The sequence below is a fragment of the Microcaecilia unicolor genome, chromosome 3 (assembly GCF_901765095.1).
Source record: "Microcaecilia unicolor chromosome 3, aMicUni1.1, whole genome shotgun sequence".
NCBI lineage: Eukaryota > Metazoa > Chordata > Amphibia > Gymnophiona > Siphonopidae > Microcaecilia > Microcaecilia unicolor.
In genome coordinates this window covers 170,054,041-170,072,038 of record NC_044033.1, presented here as the reverse complement: position 1 = coordinate 170,072,038, position 17,998 = coordinate 170,054,041, and the positions used below count along the sequence as shown (strand labels likewise).

The window sequence follows — 17,998 nt, the reverse complement described above, 5'->3', positions numbered from 1 at the left end:
AAGAATGATGTCACCGATGGGACTTAATTTAGAAATTGATTGGGCTTCATTATCGTAATATGGATTGTTGAGTGGGAGGAGTTCCATAGGGTGGGATCCTATCAGAAAACGGATTTAAAGAGCGAGACGTTATTGGCGTTCATGCGTAATTACTGAAAGAGACGCCAAAGTTGTATGGCATCTTAGTTGAGGTAGGTGGGTTAAGTCTTGTTTGTGTATAATTTTATATATTTGAAGGTGTTTAACTTACGGATATTCTATATTTTATTTATATTTTAGACCCCAGCTCTTATGCATTGTGGTGAAACATGGCCCATGTTGGTGTGGGTCTAACATATGTTGAAATTTAATGAAGATTATATGAGTGAGGATTTTTAAGATTTTCTAAAGACTAGTTGAAGATGTTTCAATAAAAATTTTCAGAATTGGACTACTTACCTCTTGAAGATTTTTTAATAAATACAGTGCAAGGATGATTTATGTATGTTGGATATACTTCCACTATTGTAGAAGTGGTCATTAGACTATTTAACGTTTGATTTGTTACATGTGTAAATGGGGACAGAGAAATGCCTACTGTACCTCAATATAATTAACCTTGAGCTGTAAATGGAATAAATGCTGATGAATGAATAGGAATGGCCCCTCTTTGGTACTGGCAGATAGCCTATCTCATGCTTCCATTATTTTGCCTGTTGTATTACGTATTTTGCGTTGTATTTAGCAGGGGTCTATATTTGTAATATGTGTTTAACTATGCCACGATCCTTCTTAAACAAATATGGTACCTGTTTTGTTTATAGTCTTGTGAAATTTTAACCATTTATTGTAATGCACGTTGATGTGTAAACAAAAAGCAATATATCAAGTGAAAACACCTTAAACTAACTGATGGCTTCATTTTATATGGATTAGTATAGTATCTTGTGTAAATGTATTCTTTCCTGTCCATTTTAATATAGCTCTTTTTCTGCTTTTGGTTTTTTGCTTAGTTTTTAGTTGTAAATCACTTCGACTTGGCTTGTCCAAAATTTTGCGATTAATCAAACTCTCAATAAACAAACATTTCACAGTTACTGCTAGAAAAACCTTATTGACAAATACAAGCAAAAAAGGAACAATCTCTTACATTTTTCTGTGATTGCTGTCCTGACATCTGAACTAGAAGTTTTATTTTTCAAATTCTGGGCCAAGGTGAATACAGCATCGAGCTGGGGGTGTCGCTGTTCCAAATCTTCTTTTGTTATCTGTGGGAAAAACAGGATTAGACTATCACATGAGTAGTGCCTCCTGCTGGCCATATATACTCATGGTTACCAAGGTCCCCAGCTGACGATGTATGCCTGAAATCTTGTTGCTCTGTGGATCTGCCAGTTGCAATCAGCCAAAATTGCTTGGCACATTAATCTGGCGTTTCAAGTTTAATCTGTTCTGTATATTTAAGAACAGTTTCACATAAACCTCTTGTTAAATAAAAATAAATAAATAAATCAATCTCTGGAAGCACAGCAGATAACAGCAGAAGCAGCTGTTGGGCAAACTGGCAGGACAGATAAGGATCTGAGAAATGACACGGAAAAATTCAGTTTCTTGGCCTCTCCCCCCCCCCCCCCCCCCCCCCCCATTTTTCAGGCTCTTCTCTCCTTCATTTCACACATTATTATTTTTTAAAACAGGTTAGAAATTTTAACAAATTGACAAATCGACTTATACACATTAATTCGTCAGTTAATGTGCTTTAAATTAATTTTGCCGAGGCTAAATATTTTTTTTAAGACATGCAGTATCAAGTACTTGTTCAAGACTGGCTTCACAGTAACATATAGTTGTCAATGACAGAATCACCATGGGGCCCTTTTACTAAAGCTCAGCACGTGCTAATGGATATTAGGGTGCACTAAGTGCCACGGAGCCTATAGGTATAAAATAGGATGCACAGCATTTAGCGAGCACTACACTTTAGTAAAAAGGGCCCCTCTATCTTTAATAAAAACATAAATGAGCTTATTTTCGAAAGAGATCGCCGGCCATCTTCCGTGTCGGAAGATGGCCGGCGATCTCTTTCGAAAATAAGCTCATTTATCGGGAGATGGCCGGCGATCTCCTGATCCCGGCCAAATCGGTATAATTGAAAGCCGATTTTAGCCGGCCCCAACTGCTTTTCGTCGCGAAGCCGGCCAACCTTCAAGGGAGGGTAGAGAAGGCGGGATGGGACAGGGCGGGATGGGGCGTGGTTACTAGATAGCCGGCTTCACCCCATAATGGAAAAAAGATGGCTGGTTCAGACGAGCATTTCGCTGGCTGCACTTGGTCCATTTATTTTTAGGTCCAAGTCACAAAAAAGTGCCCCAGTTGACCAGATGACCACCGGAGGGAAGCGGGGATCACCTCCCCTTACTCCCTCAGTGGTCACCAACCCCCTCCTACCCAAAATAAATAAAAAAAAAGTTTTTGCCAGCCTCTATGCCAGCCTGAAATGTCATACCCAGCTCCCTGACAGCAGTATGCAGGTCCCTGGAGCAGTATTTAGTGGATGCAGTGCACTTCAGGCAGGTGGACCCAGGCCCAACCCCCCCTACCTGTGGTGGGTAATGTTGAGCCCTCCAAAATCCCCCCAAACCCACTGTACCCACATGTAGGTGCCCCCCTTCACCCCTTAGGGCTATGGTAATGATGTAGAGTTGTGGGGAGTGGGGTTTGGCGGAGATTTGGGGGGCTCAGCACCCAAGGTAAGGGAGCTATGCACATGGGAGCTCTTTTTTTTCTAATTTCTAGAAGTGCCCCCTAGGGTGCCCGGTTGGTGTCCTGGCATGTGAGGGGGGCCAGTGCACTACAAATGCTGGCTCCTCCCAAGACCAAATGCCTTGCATTTCGCCGGGTTTGAGATGGCCAGGCCCGGTTTCCATTATGGCTGAAAAACGAAGCCAGCCATCTCCTCTAAGCCCAGCGATCAATTTAGCCGGCCCCAACCATATTTTGAAAATACGGTTGGCTCCGCCCCCTTGCGAAGCCAGTCCCGAAGATGGCCGGCGCCATTCAATTATGCCCCTCAAAGTGGTTTTCATGAATCTCATCCAGAAAAATTGACTGCCTAGTTTTTTCCATTACATGACAATCTGGCACAAAGGGAACGCAGTAGCGTATACCAAAGAAAATACAGCAAGAGCTCCTGGGTGCCTCTTTTTGGACAGCATTAAGCGGGTGATTTTACAATTATTTCTGTGCTTACAACACCAATTTGCTTTAAGATATGGAGTCTTATAAAATAAAGTCGCACCTAAAAGTTTGCACAGTTGAAGTCGGCATGAACTTATACAACAGGCGTGAATAGGGACAAAAGCTGGGTGGTGCGTCGGCAGAGGTGACATTTATGCAATACTTTATAAATATTATACACGGACATTTACAGCTGCTTTTCAGCATGCAAAATACCTGCGCCTTCCATCGAGGTGCAATTTCTATAGGACTTGTGCTAGGATTGTAAAAAGACACATAGGCTCCCATGTGTCTTTATAATACAGGTGAGAAATAGGCACCTCCCTGCCCTATTATAAAATTACTCCCTAAACGGTAGCATCATTTTGGACACTAAACGTTTGTGCATGCCAATGGTCAGTAAAAAATTTCTAGTCTTGCAGCTACACTTTTGTCAAAAGATGTATGAAGCTCATCAGCTTCACGATCATGGAACGACAGGACTTTCATTCACTGTGTGTATCCAGTCATGGAACAAAACAGCTTTGTTTCATTACTCTAGTATCCTGGCCTCGTGGCCATTCATAGAAAACACTGATTTATATTGATGCTTTTTTCCCCCCAATATATCAGGCAGAACAAAATTCACTATATTGGCCAGAAGCAGCTGTAAAAGAAGTTACACCCAGAGACAGGGTGGCTGCCCACAGGCTCTTCCCTCCTCTTTCTGCTGCTAAATCTGCCCCAGGCTGGGATAGCTGATTAAGTAAGCAGAATTACAAATACAAAAAAATCACTGAGCTAGAGTATCTCTGCTTTTCTGCCCTTTCCTCCCCATCATAATAGACAGTGAAAAGGGGCAGAGAGGGGAGTTGATCCAGTGGGCAAGGAGTGGAGGGGAAGCCTGGTTCAAATCCCATTGCTGCAACTTGTGCTCGTGGGCAAGTCACTTAACTCTCCACTGCCTCAAGTATGCCCTCTAGGGACAGGAAAATACCTACACAACTTATATGCAATTTGCCTTGATCTACTACTGAAAAGGCTAACTAAATCCAAAATCCCTTCCTTAGCGGCCCAAGGAATAGAAAGCAGCTATCTAGCCAAAAAAGTATATATTCAGACTTATAAACAAACTGGAGAAAACCAATCAGTTCCTTCATTAGCGGCTTAGCTTGGGTGCTCAGGACACACTTACTTTCATACGTGCCATCGTCTGCTTGATCTCATCTGCTTCTCCTACAGTGACAATGTTTGATGTGAGCATGTGGTCAATCAGTACCAACCAGTCAGCCAGTTCTGTAGCGGTTCTGTCCAGATCGGCAGGTACAGGAAGTTCAAAGCTCTGCTGTGTCTGCACAGGAACCTCAGCGGCAGATGACACTAGCATGACCCTCTGGAGAGTAGGGGAGGCTGAAACAATTAAGAACTGGGCTTAAAAAAATAATGTCACCTCTCTGCATGTTTCAGTAATACAGAGATTTCCTATTACACTCACATAAAACATACATATCTCCTACGAAACCTGATTCAGGCATAGGTTGGGAGCTCAGACAAATTCTCCTTTCCTAACCCCCTTGCTAGGCAAAGACTTCTGCCACCAAAGATTTGTAGCCTTGTATTACCCCCAATTAAACCGATTCTCATGCCAAGAGCCAGCAGGAGCACAGGTCAGCTGCAAATAGAGTCACTCCACCTTTTAAAATTAACGAGCAACAAACTGTGACAGTTCTCCCCAGCTGAAATCCTCGGGATAAAACCCCACTAAGCTGAGCCAGATGTGAAGCCAGTCACATCTCACACTTTTCCATAACATTTACACAACAGCTTTTACAACTGAAGAAAGTTCCAAAAACTCTTATGTACGAAAAGGTGTTTTCTCGACAGATTGTCATATCTTATGAAAAAAAAATGCCTTTTACTGCAAATTTTACACATTTTCTTCAAATTCTATAAAAGTCGCTACAAACTGTATGAGCAAATTTGAGCACGCACCCAATTTAATTGAATAACAAGCTAATTAACACCAACTGGCTTGTTAACCAATTTTTGGCACTAATTAGATTTAACTGAAATATATGCGCCCAAATTTAGGCGCAGGATCCGCACCTAAATTTTATGCGTGAGTTCAAAAAGAGAGTGTGGAAATGGGAGGGTCATGGGCAGAATGGGGTTGGTCCTAACATTTATGTGTGTTGTTATGGAATGAGGGGGGATACACACCTAACTCAGGCACGTACATTTGCACCTTCTAAGATAACGCTGAATATTAGCCAGTATGTCTTGTAATCTATTGAGAAAAGTGTCATGGTTTACCAGATCAAATGCCAGTAATAGATCCAGTGATGTGAGGATGTTTGTGTTGTCCTGATCAAGGTAACTATAGATATAGGGGCCAATATTCAGACCGCAGGAGGGAGCTGATCATAGGGGTGAAGTGCGAGAGGATTGTGCCCGAGCGTATGCTCAGGTACAATCCTAGCGCACTTGTTTGACAGGTCCATGTTGTCAAAAGCCCAGACCTGTCAAACATTCCAAGCGGCAACCCCTCCACACCCCCTCCAGCGACCATGAACCACCCAAGTCCAACCCTCCCCTCGCACACCAACACAGGGGCCCTAACACCTCCCACTCCCCCAACATAAGGAAGTGCTGGAGGACAATGGACCTCCAACCCATACTACCTTGGTGGTCTAGCAGTGACTGATTGCGATCTCCCCCCCCCCCACCCCAACCAACCCCTGCTACGTTGAATGGAGAAGGGACGCGAGCTTAGTCCCTCCTCCTACAAGTGCCATCTCCAAACCCAATGCATCCTGGGATGTGCTGGGCAGGGCTTCCATTCCATATAAGGAATAACTCCATTACATGGAATGGATGCACTGGGCAGGGCGCTGCAATTTTGGAGGCGGCACTCTTAGAAGGAGGGGTGGGATTGTATCTCTCCTCCATTCAAGGTAGCAGGGGTTTGGGGGGGGGGGGGGGGGAATCATAGTCGATGCTACACCACCAGGGTATGGGCTGGAGGTCCGGTGACCTTCAGCACTTTTTCTGTTGGAGGGGGAGTGTTAAGGGGAGCTGACCTGCAGCCTCCTGTGTTGGTGTCCAGGGGGGTCTTGGAGGTGGGGCTGTGGTCAACAGGGCTGTTAAGGATTGGGGAGGTGGGGGGTCCACTGGACCCCTGGCTGACACAGCCCAGGCAGAGAGCTGCATCCTGCTGCCCACACCCCTGCCGCCCAGCTGCTGTCCTGCTTACCTTCCGGCCCTAACGCCAACTCCAAGCTGGTGTAGGGTTTTGAATGGAGCTCCGTTGTTCAGCGTGCTCTATCATTAATCATGGGGACACCAGAACAAAAGAGCGCAACAGCATGCATTAGCATGCTATGTGTGTTGATCTTGCATCCTGCTGCCCACACCCCTGGCTGACACAGCCCAGGAGAGCGCTGCATCCTGCCGCCCAGCTGCTGTCCTGCTTACCTTCCGGCCCTAACGCCAACTCCAAGCTGGTGTAGGGTTTAGAGTGGAGCTCCATTGTTCAGCGTGCTCTATCATTAATCATGGGGACACCAGAACAAAAGAGCGCACCAGCATGTATTAGCATGCTATGTGTGTTGATCTGCTGCGCACACTTTCGTTCCAGTGCTACGGGCAGCTGATCATAAAGTAAACTAATACAAAACCACAAAATGACACTGCAAAAGATGGCTCAATGGCTGTATAATGTTTTATTTGAAGAGAATCCCTCAGAAACCTGTTGGACCTTACGTCCCAGGTTTTCAACGGAAATTAAAAACACCGTCGACTTGTTTCTATCATCGGGATTTTAAAGTGTTCAAAGTGAAGTTTTTAAATATAGCAATTCTGACTGTAACCTTTAAATACAGGAAAGCGCCAAACCAAAAAATGCAACACTTAGCTCATGTCCTCTGATCATCTTCCCATAGGAGAGGCAAAATGGAGAATTCTCAGTTTCCACTCAGCACTCACCAGAAACATTTTGCTGCATCGCATAAGCGGGTGGCTGTTGGAAAGACTCCAGTTCTTTCACTTTGTCGGTCAGTTCTTTGCACACCTGTGTGATAAATCGAAGCAGGAAAAGAAAATACGTGGAAGAATCCACTGTTGAAACAATTAAGTAAAAAAAAAAACTAATAGTTAAATAACTGTTGAAATGATTAAGTAAATAAAACTAATAGACAGCACTTTTGTTAAATTAATCTGGCATCAATTTTGGCATTGCCATTTCATCAGCAGTGTACATGCCAAAGCAAACTGAGCGGTTGCTTGAACAATTCCAGTCACAAAATGAAATGTGAAATGCTCAAACCGCTTCAGATTAACAACTGAAGAGGCATTTCCAGGTTGTTCTTTGGAACTGAGGAACATGCTCATCAGTTCAGAGGTATTTCTTCTCCAAATCCTCATCAACTGACATGCTGCCATATCAAAAGAGGAAGCATGCAATACAACTGCAGTCCTGCCCTTCAGAAGCATCACCACAAAATACCTACCACCTGTCACCTTAATTTTGCCTCCCAAGCACATAAGTGTGTTTAACAGTGGCAGTAGTCCTACAGAAGGCTGAGTTCTCAGCGGCTGAGATATCTTTCATTGAATCTGTATGAGAGTTACTCAAAGATGATGTAGCCCATTAGCAACCATGGTCACGTGTCCCTTCCACAGATGGTATAGAAAGACAAACTCAGTGTCATTTTACCAAACTGTGGTAAGCACTAACGTGTGCTTACCGCAGCTTAAACGACACACTGAGGCGTCCTGCAGAAAGTTCCAGGTTTGTGCGCTCAAACCAAGCACTAAAAAATTATTTACATTTTTTTTTTACTGCAGAGGGGGCGTATCTGGGGGCAGAGAGGGAGTGTGCCGTGAACTAACTTATTAGCGCATGATTAGCGTGTGAGCCCTTACCACCTACAAAATAGGTGGCAGTAAGGCTCACATGTTAATCTTTTTTAAAGGCAATATTAGCAAGAGGCCATTAATTAAAAAATTCAAAAATTGGCCTTTTTACTGCTGGGCTCAATATGGTCTTAGCATGTGGGAAAGACCCGCCTAAAGGCGCAAAGCCCTGCTTTGTAAAAGGACCCCCTAAATCTTATGCTCATCTTCTCGTTGTCACTTTTTTCCTTGCTGCACTACAGTGGGGAAATTTTGAAACTTTTCCCAAGTAGCACACAAAGGGATAAGAGTTCCAGGGAAATTTCTTGATCCAGAACTCAACTGCAGCAGTAAACCCTTCTCAAGGCCCTTGTCCCAGTCTTTACTGAAAACCACCCCCAACCCAAATGGGACCATATATGTGCCCTCACTGACCAAGACAACTGGAAATGTTTCCTCATTGTCTTGTCTTCGGCAGTGCTTTTTTGGCTAGAAGGCATCCCTACAGAGGTGGTGTTCATTTTCCCTATCTTCCTTCCCAGGATTCAGCTTGTCACAACTCTAGAACACATTCAACCCCTGAAGGCCCCATCACATAGGTAGTCCAGTCCAGAGTCACCTGCATCGCAACAGCCGAACACATTTTCACATTGATCTGCTCAGTTGCTTAAGAATATTGTCCTAAACATCTCCCCTTCTAACAGTGTCTTTTGTTCCACCTGCTGTCCACAAAATGAAATTCAAAGACAACTTAAAGAAAATAATTCTCCTGTTCTTCATCTTCAGTTCTATTTCACGTCTATGTGAGTCGCTCTCATTTGAATGACATACACACATGAAAAAGGCTCACCTTACTCCAGCTCACACCGATAGCCCTGAGTCTGGTGGAGAGCTCATCTTTCTCCTGCAAACCACAGCTCTTATCTGCAAGAATCTCGGGTCCAGCTTGGCTCAGCCATTTCAGTTTCTCGCTCTTCAGTTCCAGCTCTTTCCCCAAATCCTACAGAGGGCAGGAGAGAGCTTTGGTCAGAAGTCAGCAGTGAACAAAAAAAAGTGTTTTAGCTCTCTCCTTGGACTGTTTGCTTCAAAAAAAGAATAGTACATTTACTGAAGAATATCCATTGGGAGAGTGGGCACATATATTGTGGGATATAAATTCTATAAAATAAATATCTCTAATTGTGTACAGGATTGAATTTAACGTACTCACTTTGATTTTTAAAGTAATGGAGGCTCCCCTTGGCTGGAATCAGTACTGACAAGGTGCAGGCCTACTTGTTCTTTAAGGTCTGAGAATAAGTGTTTGCTTGATGACCCAAGTTTTCAATCTGTTAGCTTAGTAGGTCTTTGGCCTATGACTTTTCAAATGATACCTAAATCTGGAATACCTTGCCAGTGGAAATACATTAAGCTGAAACGTTGCTTAGCTTTAGAAAGTAGTTAAAAACATTTTTTATTTTCAAAAGTGTTTAAGGTGTTGGGAGGTTTCACGGGTTTGTGAGGTGGAGGGGCAAAGTACATGGCTATGGAAACAATTTTTGTTATTTGTGATTTGTTTTTGATCTGAGGTGGGTCACCATTTTACAAAGGGAATCCGCAATGATGTGAAAAAAAAAAACTCCAGTATTTAGATGTGCTCCCAGGAGCAGGTATAAAGTGTAAGGTCTGTGCTTCCCCCCACCCCCCCCCCCCCCGATTCCTCTATGGCATCAGATCTCCCTTAACCCCCTTCACCTGATCATCTAATCTGCCCCCCCCCCAACAAGATCATCGGGTGTGCATTTAACACCCCCCTACCTAATGCTCTCAGTGCAAGGACTTACACCCCTCGCAAAACCTTCAACCCTAGCCTTACTGGGGTACTCCCGCTGTTTAGGGTGAGCAGGAGCAATTCCTATTTGCTCCAGTTCTCCATGGTCCTGGCTTCAAACTGAGACTGTGAGCCCTAGCTGCAATCTGCCGGGGGGGGGGGGGGGGGGGGGGGGGGGAGGTTAGAGTGTCTTTATAGGCCACAGATACAGAAGTTGCTGCTGGTAGCAAGACTCCATTTAATGCCACCTCTTAAGAATAGGATTTAACACTCATGAGAAAAGTTCATCCTGTTTCTCTGACAGACAGAAATTCTGAGTTACACCTTACACAGTGTAGTCAAACATACCTTGATCTCTTGCAGGTTGTCATCATTGCCGGATGTGGCTCTGCTCACAGCACTGTCAGTCTTTTCCAACCAGCACTCAAATTCAGCCAGCCTATGCCTGTATTCTGCCAACTGCTGGCTTTGTCCTTTCAGCCTGTTAGAAACACAACATTATAATGTACCATTATAGTTTCTATATGAGCTTACTTTCAAATCCACGTTAATGATGGCCACATTACAGGAAGGTCCCTCTAGGTCTTTATATTTCCAGTTCAAATCGAACCAGGGCTGAAATCTGGCACCATAAACTTCTTTTTGCTGCCATGCAGAGATTTTTCCCCTATTTATCTTCCTCCCCCTCCATTCTTCTCCCCGCATCAAGAGAACTAGTATGGACGCTGCAGTGATGGTTCTCGGCTGGGAGTCATATAGACTCCATGCATAACACATAGTAACATAGTACATGATGGCAGATATGGTCCATCCAGTCTGCCCAACAAGATAACTCATCACATAAAGTATGACGTGAACTACATATTATACTGGATCATTATTTGTCCTTGTCATTTTCAGGGCACAGATCATAGAAGTTTGCTCAACACTGACCTTGTTCTCCAGCTACTGAAGCTCAATCTCTCCTGCCACGATCAAGGCACAGAGGGTAGAAGTCTGCCCTCCTTCTACAACCCTGCAAACATGAGCCTGAATCCAATCACCTGGGGGGGGGGGGGGGGGGGGGCAACTCTATAACTGGGTGTTGCAATTTAGCCATCTAGATGCACTGAGTTGAGTGCTAATTCTATAAAGGATTCCCAGCGGCAAGATTCCATTACACTAGTGTAAATCGGCATCAACACGCCTCAATAGCAGATGTAATGGATGTGCCAAAATGTAATGCACTTATGCCATTTTCAGTAGCAGATGTAAGGCAGGCACCAAAATGTGGCACATCAGCATGTCACTGATAGTATCCTCTATGTTACACACCTAAATGTTGGTCCTGCCCATGTTCTTTTCCTATGAATGCCCCTATATGTTTATGCACTAATAGAGTTGTGTCACACAAGTAGCATAACTTGTGCGCATCATCTACCCAATACGTGCTAGCATTTTATAAGGTTAAGAGTGCAAATAGTGCTTAAATTTATCATTTATCATAAATTAGCTATCCTTAAGTGCTTTCCATTTTAACCCTTTCTATTTAATCGACAATTGTAAACTACATAGATATTTTTTATTTGCAATATGTCAAATAAAAGTGAAGTTTATTTTATTTTGCTCATAGCTTTTTCAGTAGTAGCTCAAGGTGAGTTATAGTCAAGTACACTAGGTAGTTCTATGTTTTTGCTGGCACAAAGAGCTGGAGCTTCCATTGTAGCAACCTACTGGTGCAGAGAAACAGCAGCATCACTAAGAGCTTTGCACAAGTGCTAGCAACTAACCTTGTAAGCAGTGATTTCCACATGTAGCTGTGGCATTTAAAAAGCTGACTTATGTTTCTTTTGCTCTGTCATCAATAAAAAATGTTGAAACATAAAAAGCTGACTTAACAAGAAGATCTAATTAAGACCAGCAAAATAACTTTGCACTGAATTTCTGAAGTGCTAACAGACAGTACAAAGGTTAGAGCAATTGTCCCTGGATCACAAGTGGAGACCTCTTGTCCAAATGATCAGGCAGCCAACACCTGCATGTGCCTCAGAGCAGGACAAAAGCAGTCTTGGAAATTTGTTCAATTACACATATATTCTTAATGGAAAGTGGGAAATACACTCACACTCTTTTGGTCTGCCCAAAACACGCCTCTTCTCTGTATCCTGGCCATGTACACGTTTTTAAAAGTGGCTTTACATGTGTATTGTAAGGAATATGCCGAAAGGAAGAGGGACCCCAGCTACCCACCGGAGAAAAGAGAGCCGGAGGGTAGGAGGGAAGGCCCTAGGGATGCTCAGGTTTTGCCCAAAAGGGACATAAAGATGGGAAACTACAACTCCCAGAAGGCCACAGGAGAGCTCCGGGGGAGGAGAAGTAGGGTGCAGAACCAAGGAGCTCCAGAAGAGGGCCGCCAGGGAAAAGGAAAAGCTGATTCTCCCACCTGGTGGAGGAGGTGGTGGAACCGGTGGCAGGAGAAGGAAAAGCAGCCTAGCAGAGTTAATGAAGAAAAGTGTAATCAGCTGGAAAAGGGGTGGGGGGAGGAGAAAATGGACTGGGCTACTGAAGGAAAGGAGGAGAATGAACCAGAGGCGAGGGAGCAAGAGGAGGCTGAGCTGGTCTTAGACGAACCCATGGAGCTCTTGGCTATGGCTCAGCCTGCACTGGAGGTATAGGGGAGAGGCCTGGGTCAAGCGGGAGGAGGTCAGGAGAATAGAGACTGACCCAGAGGGTGGGACCCAAGGCTTTGAGGACGCGCAAAGCCTAGCTCTATTGAGCTGTGCTGAGAGAACTGTGCTGAGAGAAGCCTGGCTGTATTTGGACTGTGTTAGAAACAGCCTGACTTTATTGAGCTGTGCTGAGAGAAGCCTGGCTGTAATTGGACTGTGTTAGAAACAGCCTGACTTTATTGAACTGTGCTGAGAGAAGCCTGGCTGTAATTGGACTGTGTTAGAAACAGCCTGACTTTATTGAACTGTGCTGAGAGAAGCCTGGCTGTAATTGGACGGTGTTAGAAACAGCCTGACTTTATTGAGCTGTGCTGAGAGAAGCCTGGCTGTACTTGGACTGTGTTTGAAACAGCCTAGCTCCATTGAACTGTGTGGAGAGAAGCCTGGCTGTAATTGGACTGTGTTAGAAACAGCCTGACTTTATTGAGCTGTGCTGAGAGAAGCCTGGCTGTACTTGGACTGTGTTTGAAACAGCCTAGCTCCATTGAACTGTGCTGAGAGAAGCCTGGCTGTAAATGGGACTGTGTTAGAAACAGCCTGACTTTATTGAGCTGTGCTGAGAGAACTGTGCTGAGAGAAGCCTGGCTGTAATTGGACTGTGTTAGAAACAGCCTGACTTTATTGAGCTGTGCTGAGAGAAGCCTGGCTGTACTGGGACTGTGTTTGAAACAGCCTAGCTCCATGGAACTGTGCTGAGAGAAGCCTGGCTGTATTTGGACTGTGTTAGAAACAGCCTGACTTTCTTGAGCTGTGCTGAGAGAACCCTGGCTGTAATTGGACTGGGGTTAAAACAGTCGAGGAGCTGTTGAAGAAAAGGGGGCTGGGGTGCAAATCCCAAAAACAGGCCCAAGAAAGAAGAAGAAACACATAAAGAGGAAAACAGAGAGCTCGGTGCTGGTGGTGAGGAGGCTTCACGGACTTAGCCAGTAGGAGCATTGTTTACAGTATGCACTCTACATGTTTAAATATTTATGCTTACTGAACACTTGCTATACTGCCCTTCAGCAAGATATCAGAGCAGTTTACAATAACACTCCAAAAAAAACCCCTTCACACAATATATAAGACTTAAACCTTTCTTCCCAAGGGACACAGTCTGTAGATTGGTACAATCAATGGTACTAAGCCAACTAGACTACTGCAATGCAATTTATGCCAGATGCAAAGAACAAATCATCAAGAAACTCCAAACTGCACAAAACACAGCAGGCAGACTCACATTTGGTAAAATGAAATATGAAAACACCGGACCCCTAACAGAAAAACTGCATTGGCTTCCACTAAAAGAACGCATTGCGTTCAAGGTCTGCACTCTGGTTCATAAGATCATACACGGTGAAGCTCTGGGGTATATGTCAAGCCTTATAAGACCTACCAACCAGGAATTCTACTAGATTATCACGTACGTTCCTGAATCTCCACTACCCTAGGTGCAAGGGACTAAAATATAAATCAACATATGCATCCAGTTTCTCCTATATAAGCACGCAAATATGGAATGAATTACCAAAATCCATAAAAACAACACACGACATAAATAATTTCCGAAAATTACTGAAAACCAACCTATTCAATAAGACATACCACAAAGATCCATCCTAACTACCAGTAACAAAATTTACACCAGAATTACACAAATCGTAACTCTTTATTCCTGATTGCTCAAGCTAATCTATCACGATTGAAGTTTAATATTCCTGATTGTTTAAGTTAATCTATCACGATTGAAGTTTAATCCAATACCTTTTATTACTTATTATGAAAATGAACTTTCTTTATCTGACTACCTAATCCACTCTGTTACCTCCATTTTACTATGTATTTCTCTTTTCCGGAATTGGTGATCACCATTACGGAACAATGTAAGTCACACTGAGCCTGCAAATAGGTGGGAAAATGTGGGATACAAATGCTACAAATAAATAAATATTTTACCCTTAAGAAAATTACTGTAGATCAAATCATTGTGTCATGTCTCTCACAAAGGGGGCCCTTTTATTGAGCTGCGTTAGGAACTAACACACACCTAACACAGCTTAAAACGATGTACCACGAGACTCATTCGAGCATCTTGCGGTAAGTGCCAAATGTGATTGTGCTAAGCACACACTAAAAAAAAAATGTATCAAATTTTTGGGGAGGAGATGTGTCTAGGGAGGCGGAAAGTGGGCATTCCTGTGTTAATCAGTTAGCACAACTACATTACCACGTACTAACTAGTGCATAAGCCCTCACTGCCTATCAAACTGGTGACAGTAAGCACACCATGTGCTAATTTCTTTTAATGGCTGTATGCTTATGGCAACATTAGAGCATGGCCATTAATACAAAAAAATAAATATATATATATATATATATATATATATTGCAGGGGTGTAGCTACGTGGGGCCACGGGGGCCTGGGCCCCTATAGATTTGCCCCTGGACCCCCCTGCTGACGACCCTCTCGACACCCCCCTCCCGCCGCCAACCCGCCGTCACCTACCTTTGCTGGCGGGGTCGTCGGTGGGAGGGGGTCAAAGTTGGTGGTGGTGGTGGCGGCGGCGGCGGCAATGGCGGGGGGGGGGGGTAAATGTGCCCCCTCACCTCGGGCTCTGGACCCCCCTCCCGCCGAAGTCTGGCTACACCCCTGATATATTGATAAAGATCATTTCTATGGCTGAGGTAAATCTGGCCTTAGTGCGCAGGAAAAATCTGTGCAAAGGTACGCTTAAGGCCACTTTTCACTGTAACTTAGTACATGAACTCCGAAATGCCTAAACAAGAAGAGTTAAACCTCGGCATACCCAATTTCTTTAACTGCTTGATTATTCCTTGAGGCGATCTGGCACTTTCAATAACCCAGGGAGACGTATGACGTAACAAAGTCTTTACTAAAGAGCATCAAATGACTCGACACAGCAGCTGTGTTTCGGCGCCTATGCGCCTGCTTCAGGAGTCTTGTGATGTTCCAAAAAATAAAATAAATTTTCTTGTTTGGTAAAGTTATTTGGATGTCACGATCCAAATAAAACACAATTTGGATCGTGACATCCAAATAACTTTACCATACAAGAAAATCTATTTTCTTTTTTGGAACATCACAAGACTCTTGAAGCAGGTGCATAGGCACCGAAACACAGCTGCTGTGTCAAGTCATTTGATGCTCTTTAATAAAGACTTTGTTACGTCATACGTCTCCCTGGGTTATTGAAAGTGCCAGATTGTCCTACTTCTTTTTTGCTGCACTGTTGTAACGTAGGAACTGAGGGTTCCTCCACCTTCTGTGGCTGCACCTCAGCAATTATTCATTGTCAAATACATATATTCCAGGAGCAGACCTCCATAGTCATTAGTCCAGTCAGGTTTTCAGGATATCCACAATGAATATCCATGAAAGACATCTGTGTGCAGTGGAGGCAGTGCATGCAAACCTCTCTCATGAATATTCAGTGTGGATATCCTGAAATCCAGACTGGTTGGGGTGCCTCCAGGAGCAGGTTTGAGAACCAATGCACTAGTCTATCTTTTAGAGGTCACGTCTACATCTGAATAAGGTGTGGAGTCATTTTTACAGTCCTTTGTAGCAGGACCACAGACAGCTGCTTAGGTTTGTTCTTGCTGCTGGATCATCAGCTCAACACTGAAGCTGGCTGTGATGTTTGTGTGACAATTTAGAAGCATGAAGGTGTTTCATTCAGGATACACTGCCCATAGCTAAATAGGAAAATAAATGCAAAATGTAAATTACTGTGTAGTCCTAGGTTCACAAAAAAACCCACAACCACAGGTGGTAGTAGATAAGCTGGATATGGGAAAATTTGTATAACCAAAAAGTTAAATTAAAAGCATAGAAAGTATCATGTCTGTGCTTATGTTCCTATTCAGCTGCAGGTGCATATCCTGTACAGAAAGTTTTCCTGGATCTAAATTCTCATACAAATATTACTGCTGACATTGCCAGTGTATGGTCGATCTTCCAAAAGTTCCACAAATAAGATCCTTTCTTGGATGTGTATTCAGATAACGTTACCTCTGCTGTCTGTCTGAGACCTCGGCAGTGATTGCTTTCCAGCGCTTGTTTAAGCCTGTGAGCTTCTCTTGCAGGAAGCTTCCATCAGTGGTGGGAAGTCCCTGTATGATTCCTTCGCCAGTTCGGTTCAGGACGGTGAAACTGGGCTGATGACTGCCGACTCCCTCCTCGAGTTCCTATCACAATCACAAATAGTAGTGCACTCAGATCAAATCTCTCTCTGGCATGGAACTAACCTTACAATGGGTGTACATATCTAAAACTGAGTAGCAGGGCGGTCTGCCTCTACATGACAGATAAATTGACACACGATGCCCATGAGTAACTAAAATCATGAAGATCTTCTGTTGCAAAGAAGTAAAAGTAATAATAAAACGTAGGAGATAATTCCGTTAACAGGTCACCTGTTCTATAAAGTAGACACCTACTTTTGTTTACAGAATAATAGCCTAACATGTAAAATATGTGCCTAGAATTTAGGAGTGAGTAGTTACGCTAGCCATACAGCTAATGTAAATGCTTATACCTAAATACCAGAGATATGCGTGTAATTTATAGTATTCTAAGTGCATAAGTGTTAGCCCTGCATGTGCTACCCCAGATTTATTTGTTGGGATTTATTAGCCTTCTTTATGAAGAGATTCACCCAAGGCGGTGTACAGCAGGTACAAACATAACACTTACAGTTTTGTTAACAGCATAACAATAGTAAAATGGCCAAGTATAAACAGCAAACTGAAACCTAATAATAGGACTATCATGAAACAGGATCAAAAATATATACATTTAACAGTACTGAAATAATACTAATGAAAGCACACAATTAGAACATTCACATAACATAAATATGAAGCTAATGATTTTCTGCAATACAGCTTATAGCTGAGGGAAAAAGTGCAGATATAAAGACTGGGACAAAATGGATGGTACAGAGTCATTTGGGATAAATACATGGGTGGCTAAACACAAAGCAAGTTTTTTATACACTTAAACAAGATAGGAACTGATCCAGGTTATAGTGTGTCTAACAAGCTAATCTAGATGCAGAATGAGTGTATAGTCAGTCACCCTATGTATTACGGGCTTGGTAGATGAGCCAGGCTTTCACCTGCTTGCTGAAGTAGAGGTAGTCTCAAATTTATATGCAGCCTCTCTGGGAGTAAATTCCAGAGCGAAGGGGCTACTTCTGAGAAGTCTTGCTGATAGGTATCACATCGTACAATTTCTTTTGATGAGGGAACAGATAGTGATGATCCTTGAAAGGACCTTAGAGGTCTTAAAGGTGTGTAAAGGGCTAACTTATTCATTAAGTACTCTGGCCAATTTTGTCCAAAGGCCTTAAAAACGAAACAGTTTTAAATACTACTACTACTAACTAGC

At 43.4% G+C, this 17,998-nt stretch overlaps 1 protein-coding gene across 7 annotated transcripts in view; it reads right to left on the bottom strand.

The window, feature by feature from the left end:
• The window catches only part of LOC115465822 (utrophin-like), a 1,296,369-nt gene that overhangs the window by 786,951 nt on the left and 491,420 nt on the right, over nucleotides 1–17,998 (bottom strand). For all 7 annotated transcript variants that reach the window (XM_030196568.1, XM_030196575.1, XM_030196573.1 and 4 more), the window contains 6 exons: nucleotides 16,619–16,794; nucleotides 10,247–10,379; nucleotides 8,939–9,088; nucleotides 7,180–7,264; nucleotides 4,391–4,605; nucleotides 1,130–1,247 (listed from right to left, as the gene is read on the bottom strand). In XM_030196568.1, the coding sequence (XP_030052428.1) occupies nucleotides 1,130–1,247; nucleotides 4,391–4,605; nucleotides 7,180–7,264; nucleotides 8,939–9,088; nucleotides 10,247–10,379; nucleotides 16,619–16,794 (877 nt within the window). The remainder of the gene's footprint in view (nucleotides 1–1,129; nucleotides 1,248–4,390; nucleotides 4,606–7,179; nucleotides 7,265–8,938; nucleotides 9,089–10,246; nucleotides 10,380–16,618; nucleotides 16,795–17,998) is intronic.